This window comes from Eubalaena glacialis, chromosome 2 (genome assembly GCF_028564815.1).
Source record: "Eubalaena glacialis isolate mEubGla1 chromosome 2, mEubGla1.1.hap2.+ XY, whole genome shotgun sequence".
In the NCBI taxonomy this organism is placed as follows: Eukaryota; Metazoa; Chordata; class Mammalia; order Artiodactyla; family Balaenidae; genus Eubalaena; species Eubalaena glacialis.
This window is the reverse complement of record NC_083717.1, coordinates 180,930,831-180,951,123: the sequence shown is the minus strand read 5'-3', so window position 1 is coordinate 180,951,123 and position 20,293 is coordinate 180,930,831. Positions and strand designations below refer to the sequence as shown.

At 41.9% G+C, this 20,293-nt stretch overlaps 1 protein-coding gene across 4 annotated transcripts in view; it reads left to right on the top strand.

The window, feature by feature from the left end:
- Positions 1–13,138, top strand: part of FOXN3 (forkhead box N3) — a 396,925-nt gene extending 383,787 nt beyond the window's left edge. For all 4 annotated transcript variants that reach the window (XM_061182795.1, XM_061182797.1, XM_061182796.1 and 1 more), the window contains one exon: positions 11,234–13,138. In XM_061182795.1, coding sequence (XP_061038778.1) covers positions 11,234–11,783 — 550 coding nt within the window. In that variant the 3' untranslated portion in view covers positions 11,784–13,138. The remainder of the gene's footprint in view (positions 1–11,233) is intronic.
- The last annotated feature ends 7,155 nt before the right edge of the window (positions 13,139–20,293 follow it).

The window sequence follows — 20,293 nt, the reverse complement described above, 5'->3', positions numbered from 1 at the left end:
CTTCTCATGTTTCAAATCAATGGCATTGGTTTGAAAGTCCAGGCGGCTTTTCCTATTGTATCTAAAAATCCTCTGCTCTCCCGGTATGCAGAACTGTGCCAAATGCAAAACGGTTCATAGAGGAGAGTTTTAGGATCATTCCTGTTGTGTTCTGCGATCTAGTACAGAGAAGGAGTCACATTTACCTCAGTCTTTTAAGGGGACAATTTGCAGCTCATGGGAGAAAATTGTGCTCCTTCCTGCCCCCGCCCTGGAGGTGACCACTGAGACAGAAGTCCTGGAGTTGTTGAACCCATATGCTTCCTGGCAAGGGCTACCCAGCTGGAGCAAGCATCAGAGGCCCCTGCACCTGCTACCTGAACGATAACCATAATCCCAAATTTTGTATTTACTATTCCTAGGTTTCTAAAAGTATTTTTGATATCTGTAAATACTATATTTAGTTTTGCTTGGTTTTGAGTTTTATATAACTAGAATGATACTGTATGTCTTCTTTCCAACTTGCTCTTTTTATTCATTATTAAGTTTACTTGGTTTGCTGCATATAGTTGTAACTGATGATGATTTTCATGGCTGTATAATATTCCACTATGTGGCTATACCACAATTTTTTTTAAGACATTTGAATTGTTTATAGTTCTTGGCTGTTACAAGCAAAGCTGCTATGGAAATTCCTATACATGTCTCCAGTTTCATTTAAGATGTGTGTCCAGGTGTGGGAATTGTTGGTTTGTAAGGTATGAACATGCTCAGCTTTACCAGGTGATGACAAATTGTTTTCTAAAGTGCTTGTATCCATTTACACTCCTACCAGCAGAGTATGATACTTCCCATTCCTCTTCATCTTCACAGACATTTGGAATTGTCATACTTTGCAATTTCAACCAATCTAGTGAGTATGTGACAGTATCTCATTGCATTTTAATTTCCATTTCCCTTCTTACTAAAGATATTGCACAGTTCTTCATATATTTAATTGGCTGCTTGAATGTGCTCTTTGATGGATTGCCTGCTCAACATTTTTATTCATTTTTCTATCAGGTTGTTTCTCTTTTTCTTATCCTTGTAGGAGTTCTTTGTATATTCTGGATATTAATCCTTTATTGACTATATGTGTTGCTAATAACTTTTCTAAGTTTGTGGATGGTCATTTCACGGTCCATAATAATGTCTTTTGATGAACAGAAGCTCTTAATTTTCATGCTTAGTAATCATTTTGTAATGAAATCTAGTGTCTTTAAAAAGTCCCTGTTCCAAGATCGTATGGTCTTCTATAGTTTTTTTCTAAAAGATTTTAAAAGTTTTTCCTACTCATTTAAATCTATAATCCATCTGGAGTTAATTATTTGTATATTGATTTTTTCCAGCAACCTTGCTAAATAAAATAAACCGCCTTAGTAACTTTAATAATTTATCTGTAGATTCTTCTATGTATAAAATTATATCTTATATAAATAATGGTGTGGATTTTTCTAATTCTTACATCTTTTATTTTTCCTGTCCTATTGCAGTTAGGACCTCTGAGTAAAAGAAATGGTAATAGACATCTTTATACTGTGTCTTATTTTAAAGGGAGCTATGTTATTGATGAACAATTGATAGAATGTTTCTTATAGGGTTTTTTAGGAAATATACTTTATCATAACAAAAAAAATTCCTTCTATTTTTGGCTTGCTATGATACTTTATCATAAATGGTTGTTGAATTTCATCAATGAAATGTTTACATCATTTAAGATAGCTATAAATTTTTTCTCTCATTGTTTTTTACTTGGTGAATTACATTATAAATTCCCAATTTTGAGTAAAATCTGCATTTCTGATATGCTTATGATACATTATATTTTTTACATATTGCTAGTGTTGGTACGCTAACATCTTATGTATGAATTCTGCGTATTTGTCCATGTCCATGTTTCACTAGTGCTATTTTTATCTAGTTTTCGTGTCAGGATTACATTATTCTTATATAATGAGTTAAAGAGTATTCGCTAGTAGATTCTCTGAGATTAGGTAAAATTGGAATTATCTATTGCTTAATGTTTGATGGAACTTACTTGCAAAACACTGTGGAGCTGGTGTTTTCTTTGTGGGGTGATTTTTAACTATTGATTTAATTTTTTTAATGATTATAGTATAACTTATTTTTTATGTCTTTTTAAATTCATTTTGGTAACTGTAGGGATTTGTCCATTTCACCTGTTTTCAAAGATGTTGGCATAAGGTTGTATCTATTCTCTATTTCATTGATTTCTGCTACTTTATAATTTCCTTTCTTTCTTTGAGCTTATTCTTTTTTGTTGTTGTGGTCTGGATTGGATACTGTTATTTTAAACTTTTCTTCTTTTTATATAAAAGTTTAAGGTTATAATTTCCTTCAAACTACTGCTTAGTTGCATCTGTAAGTTTTGATACCTTTTATTTTCATTATTGTTACAGGTTCAAAGTATTTTCTAATTTCCATTTTGATTCCTTCTTTGACCCATACATGTTTTTAGAAGTGTGTCTTTAAATTTTCAAACCTAGGAGGAGGTGGTTATTTCTTATTTTTGCTTTTAGTTACCTCTTCAACATTGATTATTAATTATAATACATTGTGGTCAGAGAATTGACCTGTAAGATACTGCTTTTTTGATATTTGTGGAGACTTGCTATGTGGTCTAGTAGTGTATATCAGTTTTTATAAATATTTTGTGTGTGCTTCAAAATAATATACCTTCTCCATTATGAGCACATGTTCTGTGTATGTCCATTAGATCAAATCTACCTATTAACCATGTCTGTGTGTGTCTTGGGAGGGGGGTGGTGGAGGGAAGGAAGGAGGGAGGGAAGGAGATGTGGGTTTGATCATTTCTCCTTATAGCTCTTCCAATTTGGGGTGTATTTTGAAGCTATCTTATTGGAGGTCTCCATGTTTAGAACAGTTATATCTTCCTGGTGAATCGAACCTTTATGAGTGTTTAATGACTCTCTTTATCTGTAATAATGATTTTTGCCTTAAAAATCTATCTTACCTGGTTTTAATGTAGCTACACCAGCATGGCACAGTGTTTTTCCTCCTTTTACTTTTCACCTTTCTTAATCCTTATGTTTTCGGTTCATCTCTTATAAGCAGCATATGGCTTTTTAAAAAATCTGTGTAAATGATCTTTACCTTTTTTTTTTTTTTTTAAAGCTTGATGGTATTCAAATTGCTTAATTTGTGTCATGCTTTATTTATTTATTTATTTATTTTATTTCTTTATTTATGGCTGTGTTGGGTCTTCGTTTCTGTGCGAGGGCTCTCTCCAGTTGTGGCAAGCGGGGGCCACTCTTCATCGCGGTGCACGGGCCTCTCACCATCGCGGCCTCTCTTGTTGCGGAGCACAGGCTCCAGACGCGCAGGCTCAGCAATTGTGGCTCACGGGCCCAGCTGCTCCGCGGCATGTGGGATCTTCCCAGACCAGGGCTCGAACCCGTGTCCCCTGCATTGGCAGGCAGATTCTCAACCACTGCGCCACCAGGGAAGCCCCGATCTTTACCTTTAATGAAGATTTTTAGCCCATTTTAAATGACATATTTGGATTTATTTCTACCATCTTAGTTTGCATTTGTTTGTCCCCCCTTTTCCAGATTCCTAACATCGTTTTAAATTGATCACGATTCTTCCACTCCTCATTCCTTTTTCCCCTCTTCTGATGGTTTAGAAATTATATATATTTTTCTCCTCTTTTAGTGTTGATCCTAGAACTTTTAGCATGACTGTTTTAAAATGTGTAGAGTTAATCAGTATCTTTAACCTCCTGATCAATACAAGGCCCCTGGAATGCTTTAAGTTCTGTTCTCTCCACCTCCCAAATGATATGCTACATTTGTCTAGGGCTTTAGTTCTATTTCAGTTTCTTGTTTGTTTGGCTTTTTTAAGTCAGTTGTTACTATAGTCAGCCCTCCGTATCCACAGATTCTGCATCCATAGATTCAATCAACTGCTGATAGAAAATATTCGGGGAAAAAAAAGAATTCCAGAAAGTTCCAAAAATCAAAATTTGTTTGCCCTGTGCACCAGCAACTATTTACATCGCATTTACATTGTATTAGGCATTATCAGTAATCTAGAGATGATTTGCAGTGTATGGGAGGATGTGCGTAGGTTATAAGCAAATACTATACCATTTTATATAAGGGACTTGAGCGTTTGCAGATTTGGGTACCTGTGGGGGCCCTGGAACCAAAACCCCACAGACACCAAGGGACGACTCTATTGTATTATCTGGTCAATACTTGATTACATTTTCTTTGCTTATCATTTTTTTTCTTGCATCTGAGACCTTTCTTTTTGTTTTTGTTTTTCATTTTTATTTTACATTGGAGTATAGTAGATTTACAATGTTGTTAGTTTCAGGTGTACAGCAAAGTGATTCAGTTATACATACACATATATCTATTCTTTTTCAGATTCTTTTCCCATGTAGGTTATTACAGAGTACTGAGTAAAGTTCCCTATGCTATATAGCAGGTCCTTGTTGATTATCTATTTTATATATAGTAGTGTGTATATGTTAATCCCAGCCTCCTAATTTATCTCTCCCCTCCACCTTTCCTCTTTTGTAACCATAAGTTTGTTTTCTAAGTCGGACCTTTCTTTTTGGATCATTTTCTTTTTTTTCCTGAAAAATATTCTTAAGAAGTTCCTATAGATGAGTATCTGCTTTTAATTAAAGTCTTGAATTTTTGTCTGAAAATATATTTATTTTGCCTTCATTCTTAGACAATAGTTTTGTAGTTTGACAGTTATTTTTTTCTCTTTCACTTTGAGAATATTGTTCCACCTTCATCTGTGTCATTGGTTTTATCTTAATTGCTACTTCTCCTTAGGTAATGTGTTTCCTTTCTACTCCTTTTTTTTTTTTTTTTGTATTGTCTGTGATGACTATGATGTATCTAGATATGCATTTCTTTTTATTTATCCTCCAGGGGACTTGTTGGCTTTCTGAATCTGAAAATTGGTAACTTTCATCAAAACTAGAAAATTCTCAGCCATTTTCTATTCTGGGATTGTATCTTCCCCATTTTTCCTTTCACCCTGGAACTCCAGTTAGATTTGTATTGGATCTTCTTACTATGTGCCATATTACCCAATCTCTCTTTCGTATTTTCAATCTCTTCATCTCTCTCTGCTGCATTTTCTATCATATCTTTAGCTCCATCTTTCAATTCACTAATTTTTTTTACTTTTTTTTTTTTTTACAACTCAATTACATTGAGTTTTTTAATTTCAGGGATTATATTTTTTCAGCTCTAGAAATTCTATTTGATGCATTCCAAATCCTGTCTGCTTGGTTTTTATAATCCAGTCTTTCTTTCTAATATTTGTCAATTCCCTCTTTTATTTTTTTATACATAGTTTACATTCTGTGCCTAATTATTGCAATATTTTCAGACTTTGCAGTTCAGATTCTATAGGATGTTTTTTCTGTTGTCTCTTTATGGTGGCTTATTTCTTTTGTGTTTAATGATTTTTTTTTTTTTATTGTGAACCTATGTTCCTTAAAATCTTATCTGTGGGAATTCTTTGTGGCCTGGGTTTAAAGTATGTTCTTCCAAAAAGGGTTTGTATTTTCTTCTAGTAGGCACAATTGGGCACTTGAAACTAAATTTAGCTTAAGGTCTTTTGGTCCACACAGTAGAATTCTGGCCTCATACCCGCAAGACTTCAGGCTTGTGGTTAAAAATTCTCAAGGGAGGCTTTTCTTGTCTCCAGTTCCATCTGGAGCTGAGGTCAAGGCTGGCTTTTATCCCCATTGTCTGCCTGTGAGGGGCAGTTATTTTTCCCTAGGATCTCATTGAAGGCGTCATCATTCAAGGGTCCTAGCTTTTTATGTGGCATTTTTACATTTATACGTTCCTAGTGGCCTGTTTGGTGATTTTAGGTTATGAGCTTCTACTTGAATGTTTGATTAAACTTGATATACAGGAATCCTGATGGCCTCAATGTGGCTTGCTTTCTTCAAGAGAGCATTTGCTTTTAAAACTTCTGCTGGTAGCCTGGGGACCAATGCATCCAAGGCCACTTTAACCCCCTCAAGGGGCCACAGAAGCCCGGGAGCTGCCAAAATCAACCCTCCTGCCGCTCCCTCCCCCTAAGATTGGGCTCTTGTCGCAGGGCTAGAGGAGGCATTTGCTTCATGAAAACCCTGCCTTTCTTGGTTGCCTACTGCTCACATTTCAGATTCTGTCCCGTCTTTTTTTAGATTTTCGTCTGTGTGTGTGTGAAGTTCTTTTGGTACATGTGCATTTATGTAGAGCTCTAAGAGTCCCCTTATTTTCCAGGGAACCCAGCAATGACTCAGAAATATGTTGCTGCCCTTTATCCAGGATCTTTTCTATGATAGTTGGAAGAATGCCTTCTAAATATCTCCTCTGCCAACTGGCTGGAAATGGAAGCTTCAGGTCATCTCTTGTCCTCTGTGTCTTTCTACCTACAGTCGGTTTTGGACAGAAGCGCCGCACTTCGAGTGCTGCTTCTATAATCCCATTAATTGCACCTTCTTCTTTTCACAGTTGGCAAAAGACCAGCGTTCTCAAGTAAATCCCTAAGAAGGACAGCTTCACCCTCAATGCTAGCTAGCTTTAAAACCACCAGCTCCAGAGAGAACCCTAGTACACAAGTGAAAGGTGGAGACAACACTGATGAGATCAATACTGATGATACGATAATGGAACAAATCATGAACCCGTACAAAAACCAGCAAAATGGCCATGTCTGATCAGAAGCTATTCCTTAACTTGTTAGTTGCAAGCGTTGCTCATTGTCAGCCTGAACTAATGTGATTTCTCACCTTTTATGTTCAATATTTCCCGCCGATTTGACGAGAGAATGAATACCAGGTTTATATTTGAGATGAATAACATGTGGTTCTGTGGCGTCCTAGTAGAATCAGGTGGCTTTAATTTATGCTAACATGAGTGTTGTGAGTATTGTTACATAGAAACTCAGCTAAAACTGAAAAATGGCAGGCATTTCAGATGTATCGAGTGTTCATTTTAATGAATGATTTTTAAGGAGGTGGTTAGAAATCCCCCTTCCAACATGTCCAGGATGCCTGGTCTCTTCTTTTAAAGTAGTTGGCTCCCCGGAATGACAGCCCCTGCAGCAGGAGGTCTCTGACACCAAGTCAGTGCAGCCAGCATGTCCCACCATGAACAACATTGCATCGAGTGATTAATAATTGAAGGAGCTTGTCGCTTCCTGCTGAGTTTGTGTGTAATTTATGGATTATGAGCCCATGCTAAAATCTCAGGGAAAGCTAATTGTATCAATATCAAGTGTGAGAGAGATGTATTTATATTTTAATTCTAACTCCGTGACGTTACGTCTGTGTACCTGTTTTCATCCAGAAATATTGTCAAATGGTAAGTTGTTTCCTGTCTTCATCACAGTAAGCTTCCTTCCTTGGGGGGACAGGGAGACATTTAAATTTCCTGCTTGAGCCGTCTTTGAGAACTAGCAGGGCCACCTCGGACGAGTCACGGGGCTCCCTGAGTTTATTCTGTTTGTCTGTCTGTGGGGTGGTTGAGTGGGGCCAGCGTTGCAAGGTGTGGGTTGTGGAATCCCTGTTGACGTGCAGTGTGTTTCCAGGAGGAACCAGAGACCCTGCACTACACAACCTTGAATTCATGAGCTAGGGAAATGATTTGCTTTTCTCTTCTCCTTCACTTCCTATGATGCCTTTAAGAAGAAGGTCTCAGTGTGATTCTGGGGTGTCTTGAGTGCTTCTCTCATGCTTGCTTATATCCTTGTTTGTTTTTTTTAAGTATAGTTGATTCACAATGTTGTGTTAATTACTGCTGTACAGCAAAGTGATTCAGTTATACTCATATATACATATTTTTAAATATTCTTTTCCATTATGGTTTATGCTTGCTTATATCCTTGAAAGAGAAAGAGAGAAAAAGAAGTTCTCAGGCTCAGAACCTTCCCTCTTATAATAGCATGGAACTGAAATGTACCATTGCTTTCATTCTGGTGTATTTCTCCCACTCCTCCACCCTGCACCCCAAACGTTTTACTTAAAAATATGTTTCACTTGTGGAAGAAAAAAGAAAGAGAAGCACAATGTACACCATATATACCTTTCACCCAGATTCACTAAGAATTAGATTTTTGCAACACTTGCCTTTTTCTTACTCTTTTGCTCCCGGAATTCTCTCCCTCTCCATCTCCCTCTTCATAGGTGCTCAGAGAGGTATCAAATTCTGCTTAACTGTGGTAGTGAAGTGAATCATAAGGCCCATGTTGTTAAAAAAAAAATGATTCAGAACTGAATTGATTTTCTAAAAGCCAACCATAGCCCAGTCAACTCATCCAAGTATAGTTGGGTTCATTCAGAACCCTTTTAGGTTAGTTCAGTAGACTAATTATTAGGGGATTTCGCAGGAGTTACCTGCAACAGCAGCAATCCTGAGAACCATCGTACGGGACTTTCATTTTCCTTTGCTTTAATACCTCTTCATAGCTACCTGTACAATTCATTACATTTACCCAGTTTCATGTTTGGTAATACCTCACAGGAATCTTGCCCTGGCCACTTTTGTGCATCCAAGACACAGCCAAAAAACAGAAAGGCTGCAGAAAACATATCGCAGAGACCATACCCCAAAGCACAGGGGCCGTCTTTACAGGCAAGCCCGTGAGGAATTTCTGTCTCCGAGCCTCTTCCCTCTTACTTTACGCTGCATTCCCATCAGCTTGCTGACCTGGCCTAGGAAGAAAATGGAACTGCTTGGGGCAGCAGAGAGAGCTCTGGGCAGGCAGACAGCAAGAGAGGAGGCCATGTCAGAATTCTCAGGCACCCCTAAGAGCCGTCTTCTGTGCTTGGAACTTTTCATTTTATCGTCACGTAGCCCCATAAGGCAGATGAGGCGCCTGTAGAAGGTCTCTCTAATAAACAGTGATGGGATGTGAACCCCAAAGTCTGTCTGTCTTGAAAGGCAGGCTGTTTCTGTAAGGAGTTTGGGGAGGGGGTGTCGATCTGGGATCACGGAGTGCAAGACAGACGCTGGGACCCTTCTGGAGCCTGCTAGGACTTTATCACACAAATGCACACATTGTCATTGTCACGGTTTATCGTGATGATCTTAAGGCATCTGGCAAGGATGGAATTTTGGTAACGGCCCTCATGAATATTGCTGGTGCACATTACGGGGGGCGGGGGGTTCCTCAGCACCAGCTTAAATTTAATGGAGCACCAGAAGGAAAGAGATGCCTGCTACACCGTTTACACCAAGGACTCTCCTCGCCTCTTCCTTTCTCTTTGGCCTGCAACAGGATCTCCCTGAGCCTCGAGGCCCACAGGGGTGGCAGGAGAGAAAGGGAAAGGGCTCCAGACTGACTCTCATTGGAGGGCCCACCCCATAGCCTTTCTGCCGGGGCCGCTCCCTCAGGGAGTGTCTGGGAAGGCGTGCTGGTGGAGACCCACAGCCATCTCCCCAGACTTCCTACTCTCTGCCAAACAATCCCATCTGCTCCGACACTTGCTCGGTGTATCTGTTTTGGTCCACTCCGTGCCTGGCACAGTGCTAGCCCCTGAGGACAGATCAATGACTGGGCCCTGCCTTGTGGCGCTAACTCTCTACTGGGAACCACCGACAGTGGACATCACCCCACGATCATAATGATGGTGGGAAGTGCTGTCTCTGGAGGGAATGTAGGGTGCTTACAGTTGGGGCTGTGTAGGAAGGAAAAGTGTGCCCATCTTCCCAAGATCTAGAAATGTATTACCAGTGGATGAGTCTACGGGAAATGGGGCCAACATGGTACAGTGGAACATTTTCCTCCCTGCCCAGAACCTCCGGCCCTCACATCCAAGGCCAGATGCCATGTCTTCCACAAACCTTCTTGTACCCTCCCTCTGCCCCCTCCAGCTGTAAGGAACCCTCCCCACCTGTGGGTGTTCATCTCTGATCACTGCCTCTCATGAACACCTTCTGTGTGCCAGGCACCATCAGAACTACGGCTGCCGTGCAGACAGGATTGGTGCTTATTCCACAGAGTGTATGGCCGAACCAGGAATAAGCATGACAGTCCTTGCTGCTATGCCAGGCGCTGGTGCAGGTGCCGGCAGGCGTTCGCCCACATCCTCAGCCCAACAACCCCGTGAAGCAGGGGGGCAGATACTATACCCACTTTGCCAATAAGGAAGCACAAGGGAGGCCAGTTCACTGCTCAGACATATGGACACGATAACATGATCAGAGGTGTGATGGGTGCTATCGGGTCCCGATGGGAATATATAGCAGGTGACCTAGTTATAGAGGAATCAGAAAAGAGTGAGAGTCGGTCTGATGATGTTACAAAGAGCTCAAGCTTAAGACTTTGGTTCTCACCCCAACTCTGCTACTCATTAGCTGTGTGGCTTTAAGTAAATTACCAGACGTCTCCAGACCTCACTGCCAGCATCCGTAAAATAAGGATGCTAATATAACCACTTTATAGAGTTGAACGCAATCATCTGTGCAGACGCAGCAGGGCGCCTGGCAGGTGGTAAGTTTAGTAGATGGTAGCTTATTGCTGTCTCGTCTGTGATCTAACCGTGACTCGCTTGTCTGTTCATCTGTGCACATCTTTGTGACAGTCTGGATTTGATTCCACCTCGGATGCCTCCCCCCGGGACCCTCCCTAAGGCCGGGCATTTATATTAGGTGTGCAGTGAATATTTGTGGAATGAATGAATGAGGGAAGGGACGCAGGAGTGAGTAGCTGTCACCACATGGCAGGTATCTCTTTTTCCTGAACATCAGATTTAGTCTTCCAACAAAAGGCTCCTACCAGAGCCGCTTTAGAACAGAGCGGGCTTTTTTCTCTGAAGTACCCAGCCAACATCGCCCGGTGGTGTCTCCTCCGCGGTGTTGACGGGTATGTGAAACCAAGCACAGCTTGATTTTTATGGTTTAATAGAAGAGATGGCGCTTCCACCGCTGTCACTTCAAAAGAGTGTTGTTTTGATGTCTCAGCTGCACAACTTGAGTGAAAATGTCAATGATAGGAGATAAGCAGGGGAGACGGAGGTGTCAGGATTTAGGACCCTGTCTTCAAAGCAGACCCACCTGTTGGCACATCGCCGGATTGGATGTCAGAGCGTCTGCTGTGGGAACTCAGGGGGCCGCTGGGTGTCTCATCACAGGGGTTTAATCCGTGTCCTCTCTTGTCTCCCGTCCCCCGCCCCTCCCCCCCCACCGCTGTCCCCGCCCCGCAGGAACGGCCTCACCAGCTGCCGGATGCGGACTGAGAGCGAGCCGTCGTGTGGCTCCCCGGTGGTCAGTGGAGACCCCAAGGAGGACCACAACTACAGCAGTGCCAAGGCCTCCAACGCCAGGAGCACCTCGCCCGCCAGCGACTCCGTCTCCTCCTCCTCGGCCGACGACCACTACGAGTTTGCCACCAAGGGGAGCCAGGAGGGCAGCGAGGGCAGCGAGGGCAGCTTCCAGAGCCACGAGAGCCACAGCGAGACGGAGGAGGATGACAGGAAGCGCAGCCCGAAGGAGGCCAAGGATGCCCTGGGGGACAGCGGCTACGCGTCCCAGCACAAGAAGCGCCAGCACTTCGCCAAGGCGAGGAAGGTCCCCAGCGACACGCTGCCCCTCAAAAAGAGACGCACGGAAAAGCCCCCCGAGAGCGATGACGAGGAGATGAAAGAGGCGGCGGGGTCACTCCTGCACTTGGCGGGGATTCGGTCCTGTTTGAATAACATCACCAATCGGACGGCAAAGGGGCAGAAAGAACAAAAGGAAACCACAAAAAATTGAAAACAAGTCACTGATTTGTTTTGAACTTACGGCCATTTGGTTTCAGCATGTCAGGAGATTTCTAATGATTTGTGGCAATATCAGCAATTTATTTTTTTTTTTCTTTTTTTTTTTTTTTTGGTTTGGTTTTCTTTCTTTCTTTTTCTTTTTCTTTTTTTTTTTTTTTTTAATTTGCCCCCCTCCTTTGTTTTGGACCCTTAAGAATTTTATGTTTAAAGGAGATTGAAGCCATAGAACTCATATTGACACTCAGCTGTTTTACAAAAGCTTTTCATTATCTGAAGACAAAACCGAAAAAGCCAAAATTACCATTGCTTCCTCCAGCTTGTCAGAAACCCGTGGCTGAATCCACAGGGATGGCAACGATAATGCCATGGGGATACACATCTGGCACTTAGAAGGCACGTGTGCAAAGTAACCATCGATCAGGCCCAACCTTTAGGTTTAAAAGGTCAGGATGTGCACCCAGTTGGGTTCGCTGAGTGAATGCACATAAGGCAACTGAGGAGAAGGAAGGACCCCTGGTCCCCCTAGGAGCAGACCCAAGCTCATGGCACTGGGCATCAAATTGTGCCAGGAGAACCCTTGGCATTGCCCCAAGCGTGCGATGCAGGGGTGGGGAGGCGGTCACCAGTCCTCTGTGCTTCTTAACTGTGAAGCCTAATAGCATCTTCCGGGGTGGACACTGGACCATTCATGTTCAACAGGTGTCAGTGACTCATGAGAAGAAACTGGGTCAGTTTTTAGTGATGTTGCTAATCACTGAATTCTGTTCTACATTAAATGAAGAGAAGGTTCCACAAGCCATAAGCCTGAAGGTTGGTCCTGCACACGCGCGCGTGCACACACACACACAGACACCACACTCACACACACACAGAGAGAAAGAGAAAAAAACTGATGCAAAAAACAAGCTATGTCTTCTTAACTGCCCAAGTGAAAATCAAGTTCCAAGAAATTACAGTAGCTGTTAACGAGGGAAATCATGGTACAAATCTTTTTCTGTCTCTCAAAACCATTTGATCCAAGTGAAAACAAAACAAAACAAAAAGCTACAGAACCTGCCATTAGTATTGTGGTGTACTTTTAAAAGATGAAAGGCCCATTGATGGACAAACTAAAGTAAAACACGGCAAAAAAGAAAGGAAAACAAATTCCTATACTGCCCTCAAAATGGAGTTTGCAATTAATGTCAGTCAGGATTCATCTTTGCGAAAATCAATGATTTCCACATTCAGCCAGTGTAGCCAGCAGAAATTTCTGATCCACAATGCATGGAATTCCTTTGAAAAAAGAAAAAAAAAAAAATCACAAAAACACAAACTTTTTTTATTCAAAAATAAAGTTCTTGTAAGGTAAACAATGTATTTAGCATGAAGCATGAATTATTTTCATATAAATATAGAAAATAGAGAAAAGGCTATGCCTCTAATTTTTAAGCCCTTAGGCTTAGAGGTTCTTTTGGTTTTCTTCTTTTTTTCCTTTTATTTTCCTTTCCTTTAAGTTTTTTCGTTGTTTCCCCCCCCCCCCTTTTTTTCCAATTATTTTGTTTTTGTTTTTTGAAGCAGGTGTTTAAGGTTTAACCTTCTTCAGGGACAAATTCTGACTGTTGGGGAGCTTACTCTGCAATACAAAATCTCTTCATGTTCTGGTAGGGCCTGGATGGTGGAGCTCTGCACTGCCTTGTCTGCACTTCAGCCCCGACCCCCTCTGATTCTCTGTTGAAAAGTGTGTCCTTTCTCTTTGTCTGTACATGTTTACCATGATGCAATAATTTGAGGGCAAACTTAGTAGTGAGTGTGTATGATAGAATCAAGAGAATTATGGGACGCTGACTTGAGAAAACCATGACCGTGATTTGGTTTCGAGGAAAAAGGCAGTGAATAATTATGCAAATTCACCAGGAGAAGGGGAAACACACTAATGGGCCTTATTGGATGAGGGTGTGAGTTAGGGTACACGTGAAGGAGGAAGTGACACGGGTGTTGGAAGGACCAGCCCCAGATGTTTTCCCGTGACGCCATCTCATGGTGGGAAGGAGGGGCTGGCCATCTCTACCACCTGGGCACACGAACCAACCTGGAATGAAGCCCACCTAGATTGTGAGCGCTGAATCTAGACAACCAGATGATGCCACGCAGACCAGAAACTCCTGTTATCTTTGCCGAAAAGAAATGATTTGGGGAGATCCAGAGAACCCTCTAAAAGAATTTGATCTTCCACCCACATGGAAGGGAATTTTAAAACATAAACAAAAATGCCCACTCCCATGGCTCAAGATACGATGGTGAGGGAGAGGGAGGGAACTGGGGTGATCTTGATTTTTAAAATAGGACAGGGTGGGCCATTGTGGAGCCCATCTGCCAGCACCAGGCACTGCCAGAAGCTCCATCAGCCAGGACGGTGGAAATTAACTGGTGCATTATCTTCCTCCGGGTTGCTGATGAGAGAACCTGAGGAAAAAAAAAAAAAAGATCTACACCCCTGCACAGGTCAGATTCATTACCTGAACCTGAAAACTTCCAGCACACTTGTTCAGGGTGTAGATGGGAATAAGGATGTCTTTTTGAAGTGCTCTGTTCCCTCTGTCTCCCCAAACATCTGACACCCCAAAAGCCATCCACAGCTGCGGAACCTGGGCGACACTTTTTTTGTTGTCACCTGACTGAGCCCACCTCAGTCCCCCACCCTCACCCCACCCCCAAGGTCAAATTCAGACTTCCCTCCTGAAAGAGGTAAACATCCAGGACTGTTTCTGGCAGGGGATTTCTTCCAATTCAAACCCCACCGTGGGCTGTCTCCCCTCATTTCCTTTTTCTAAAGGAGCAAAGGCCTCTTTTAGAAAATAATAAAATGCAATGTGTGTGATTTACTTTTCTGATCTCTTTGAGAAATAGATAAATATCTTATAAAAGTGTGTTCTTAACTCCAGAACCACTCTTTTTGCATAAATACCTCATCGGGCAGCTTTCTAAGTGTTATTTTTCCTGAGTCTCCCTCAGTCCCTTCGTAGGAGCCGCTGGGAGACCTAGGGGAAACTTTAGTGAGGGTACTTTTTTCTATTTTTCTTCTGTTTTTGGAGGCATACACATTATGCATAACCAAAACAATGGCTCAATTGTGTTTAACTTTGTATTTTGATTGTTGAGGAAAAAAAAGTATCGATGTGTATGTGGCCGTTTGTAGTGAATTCATTGCAGAATCAGGTTGTCCATGTCCTTGCCAAGCCAAGGGGCAGGAGGCACCCTCTCTCACCCCCTCCTCCAAGAGCAGTAGAGAATTTAAGCACAAGCCTATTTGTGAAAGAATATTTTGCTCAAGTGTAATCACTTTAGTCTTGGAATTCCTTCCCAAACGTCAGGTGTTCTTTTAGCTTCCAAACTAGCCTATGTACTCATTAGTCTGACAAAAATTGCCTGAGCACCGTTCCAGGGGTGTGGTGTTTTTGCTTTCATTTCTCCTGCTGGGAGAAGTGGCGTTTCATGTGTCATTCCAGTATCTCACATACTCACGTGGGGCAGGGGGGAGGGGAAAGTGGGGAACTATAGCAATATTTGAAGATGCTTTCGGAAAACAAACGTGAACACATCCGTCGGCACCATGACATCTACAGTTACTTGCTGTTGGTCCTCGGACACATTTAAGAGAAAGAGATTGTAAGCTCTTTTTTTCTTAAATGATATACACGTAGACAGTTATTTTTATGCTTCTACAGTTGTCTTTTATCTTTACCTAGTATTATGTGGAAAAGGTTTGCATCATAGATTTTTTCCCAGCCTTATGATATACCCTAAGCTCCTACTTCCCTTCCCCCTCTCTAAGCAGTATATATACGTTCAAGAGTTCTTTGGTAAAACTGTCTTTCTGAAGCTAAGATGAACCCAACCCACATCGAGATGGCGGTGTGAGAAAACCCTGGCCAAGACAACTGTAGCATGTTTTAGTCTTGGGGCTGAGTTTTTAGAAGGGATGTGTGGGAGGCTTGTCCTAAGAGCTGATTTTCAGCGTGTCTAGCCCTTGCTAGGCATGGCTGTGAATACCACGGGGCCACTGGAGAAGGCCATTGCACTGAATGGTGGTCTCACCCGGGACGGCTTCAGGCTGTGGGCTCTGTAGAGTGAAAACCGTCCGGATGGCTTTTGTGCCCAACTCAGTCCTGGGACACGGCCGGACTGCTCAGCACCAAGCGCTACCAGGTCCTCCTTTCAGTGACCGCCACTCCCCGTGTGCGGGCCCTTGGCCTCTGTCATCAAAGGGCTCTCGGAGAAGGAATCAGAGTTATGTACAAGTGACATACATGGGAGGGTTTTCCATATGGGATTGGATTCAACTCAATGTGACTTCTCTTTCCCTTTTAAACTTGATTCAGGTTGGGACTCGTTTCTTTCTGGTGGATCACAGCTGCCCAGATGTTGCCTTTTTCTTTTTTATGTTTCTGTAGAGGAGTATTTTTCTTTCATCTTCAGGATTTTTTTTTTTTTTTTTTTTGCCACCAAAAGAACGCATTTGAACTCTGTGTCCCCTCTTGATTGTGACTTAACCAGTGTTGACAGTTAAATCCTTTGTGTCGTAGGTCCCAGCTCGAATACTATATCAAACACTGTTATGCACATAATGCAGCACTGTGATCTAATTTAAATAATACTTTTTTATTATTTATACTACTATATATAATATACATCAACACTTTTGCTATATAACCTAAGTGATAACCCTCTTTTTAGTTACCTGCCAAAACTCGGGACTTTGGTTTATATCGCAGTTAACACAGTTACAAAGTTGTAATGGTGTCTTTTTTTTCTTTTCTTTGTAACGGAATGTGTAAATCAAAGTATATACGTTGTGTGGTGTTCCCCCTTCTGGAATCCCATGAGGATTTACACATGGCATTCAGTGTTCTGTATAGTCCCGCCTGCCTTTGTGAATTCATCTGTCAACCCCTCTTCCTTTGAGAGAGAGCCGGTGACGGTGGTAAACTCCTGTTCTCTCTCTCTCTCCCCTACTGGTTATTCTTGAATTAAGCACAGACTGATCAGCTCCGTTGCTTTATCATGAATATTGCGTGTGACCTTGCAATTCTTCCACAGTTCAGCAAACAAGTGCTAGCTTCACTGACCAAAAATTAAGGAAGGAAAATCCGATTTTTAAAATGATCCATCTTTTAACAGCCGAAACCAATGTGTCTATGGTGCTGCATTTTGCTGTCTGTCCGACTTTTGAAATCAGACTTGGGTGAAAGATCACTTCTGACTTACTGTGATCATGTTCACAAGTACCCTTCCTGTTCGTTTTGTTAGTGTTGAAATCAAGACTATTTATTTGGAATAGATGCAACAGTGTTTTCCACTGTATTTCATTTGCAAAAGTTGAGAATAGCCTTCCCTACTTTTTGCAAAGAGTTAATATTCCATATTGGATTCTCGAAGACTTCGATATGGTGAATCTATCAAACCTAGAAATTGTCTTTCATCCTTTCATGACTGTGGCCTGAGTTCCCAACCCCTCCCTTTTTTTTTAGATGAAACTCTTAGCACAATTTCAGTTATTTAAACATTCAGCATTTCTTGAGTATGTATGTTGAGACATTGACGCTCACAGCTGATTCAGTAACCAGTTTCCTGCTGTCATTCACACTCACTACTTATACTGCCATGGTAACAATGTGGAAGAAACAAGTATCCGTGTGTGTCTGGGAAGCATTATACACTTGTACATTTTTTTATACTCTGATTCTGTAACATTTCTGAGTTCTGCTTTTGTTTTACAGAAAAATAAATAAATAAATAACAGTGATAAAGCAATCAGAAGACAAGAGGTTTACTCTCAATACTTAGGGTCATGTGACCTCTGGCCAATAGACCTCGATGGCCAAATTCATTTACTAGAGTAATAAGGTTTCAAAAGCCAATTTTTTTCGGTATTTTTTCTGTATGAAACTGCCAATATCATGAATAGAAAGGGAGAACCATAGAGGAGACAGTGATATTCAGTTGCGTTTGTGTTACCTAGAGGAGCAGTGTGGAAGCAGGCACAATCCGCCGAAGTTTAGGGACCTGATAGTGTTGCTTTGGAGGCATCCATACTTGCATTTCGCATTCTTCATGTGTAATCATATTGCCAAAGACAAACTATTTCATCATTTATTGTAAATAACACTTTTCCCCAGACCTACCATAAAGTTTCTGTGATGTATTGTCTTCCAGTTGCAATAAAAATTACTGAGTTGCATCAATTGAAGAAAAATGCCACGTAGTATTGTGTGCACTGCGTCTCCATATGCAAATGCTGAGCAGTAAAATCATTTCTATTTCTTACCTGCACTAGGGTATGTGTTCTGTTTTTTACGGTCTGGTGTTAGAGACTCCACTGTACTTAATCTGTGCCTATCCTCATGCATGCTTCTTTTTCAGTAGCAAATCACACACCTTTTGCAAATACACAGATTCACAGCCTAAGGGTGGGCTCACCTGTGGAACCCGGGAGAATTCCAACTCTGACCTGAAGAATTGTTGGACAGCAGGCCTCCTGCCACGAACCTTAGAGCTTGTGGTTAAGAAAGATTGTGCCTTTCATTTGGAAGTTGTCAAACAATCTACTAAAATTATACAGTGGGGCTGGAGCCTGCCAGCCTATCCCACGTCCTGAGGGCTTCTTAGGATAACTTTCCTAACCCTGAGACTCTGACCTTCTAGGACTTAATCCATCACCACTCAAGGGCCAAACACATGCCCGAAGAGCCACAAAGGATCTGGATGGGAGAGGAGTGGTTGGGACAAGTAATAGGTCCCAGGGCACCAGTCACCATGCTGGAGGAGGAGAAAGGGTGTTCTTTCAGAGTTCTGCTACCTTTTGTGATGGTTGTTCTAGCGTACTATGTCCATCTGTAGATCTCACAGTAGCAGCAGCAACCCTCGTAGACCTGGTCTCCACCAATACCCTTCTGCTGGACCCCCATACTCACGGGTATCTTCTAGGTGCCCAGGCTGTACCTCCTGTGGTCAAGGTGTTACTGCAAAATCACTTCTAGTGGGCCTGCTGGAATGGATTCCCAGCAAGGCTTCTCAGAGTGGTCGCTCCAGGATCCAGTGTGTTTGCTAGGGTTGCAGCCATGTCCATTTGCACTGCTGGAATCACCTTCAAAGCTGTGATGCTCCCTCCTGATTGACAGATCTTCAGTATTTCAGGGGAATTGATTGGGAGGAATAGCAGAAAGTCATTTGGGTCAAATCTGATGAATCAGGTAGTTGACCAGGTTGGGTATGACAATACCAAATATAAAGTGTGGCCACCCACCATAAAAAGCCCATATCACACATATTTCGTAAGTGATTCTCAAGGTGTCTGAAGACAAGACAGCCAGTTAGATTATCAGAATATCTGAGGGAACTCTGTCAAGATGACAACACCTCCAAAATTCTGATCTGACCTCCGGGGGACATTGACCATTCCACAGAAGAGAGGGGAAAAAATCTGGTAGTTGTTCGTTACCTGCAGTGAAGACCACAATGGGGGGCCTCTGGGCTATAAGATGGTATAAATGGGAAAGGAGACAGGTGAAAAAGGTGGAATTGAAATCACACTGTGTGACAATAGAATAAAACTGCCACCTAAGTCAAATTCACCGTATTAGGTATTGCACATTATTTTTGTTCTTTTCTAATTCAAGAAGCATTCCTTTAGCACCCACTCTATCCCAGTGACCAATGGGCCACAGGGACAAGGTGAGCCAGTCTGGAAGGGACTTGAAAGCTAATGGAAGAGGAGCTGAGTTGCTGGGAAAGCATATGCTCAGGTGCTTAGATGATGCCCCAGAGGGGTTGGGGCCAGTCTTTCTGGAGCAGAGCTTCCCAAGGGTTAAGCAGTGGCAATCTTGTTGAAATAAGTTCAGAGTATTGTCAGGTGACTGATTTGAAAGGACAGTACTCGCATGTCTCTGAGCTGCTTCTACGTGTGTTCAAGCAGCTTTACTTCCTTACCTTGTGTTCATGTGCCTCTCCATCTGTGTCCTCTGCGCTCATCAAAATGGGGCCACAGCCTCCCTCTTCAACTCACTCTCCAATTGCTCCAACAGAAGTAAACAAAGGAATGACCAGTGTCTTCATTTTATTAAAAGCAGCTTGGTATAAATGCAAAGAAAGAGGAAATCAAAAGTACTAATAAAGCTCACACTCATAAGTGACTTTTATTCCGTGGTTTAACAGCAGCGTTTGCGATTCTGTGCCGTGCATTTGGCTGCGGAACTGTATGTCTAATGTTTTGTGTTTCCTTTGAGCAAAACTACAAGATTCTAGACTCTGCCTTGAGGATGTAATTATGTGCTGGATAGATGCCTCATTTGCATATTTAAGTAACATGCAAGCTCTCCTCTAATGTTTAGGTAATCTAGATGTGGGCTCTCTCTGCTACTTAAAAATTCTTCCTGGACAATTGAAAATGGAATATTTTCTGAAAAGATCAGACAACACTGTCTACAAAGTTGTATGAATCCTCAGAGCAGTGAAACTACCCAC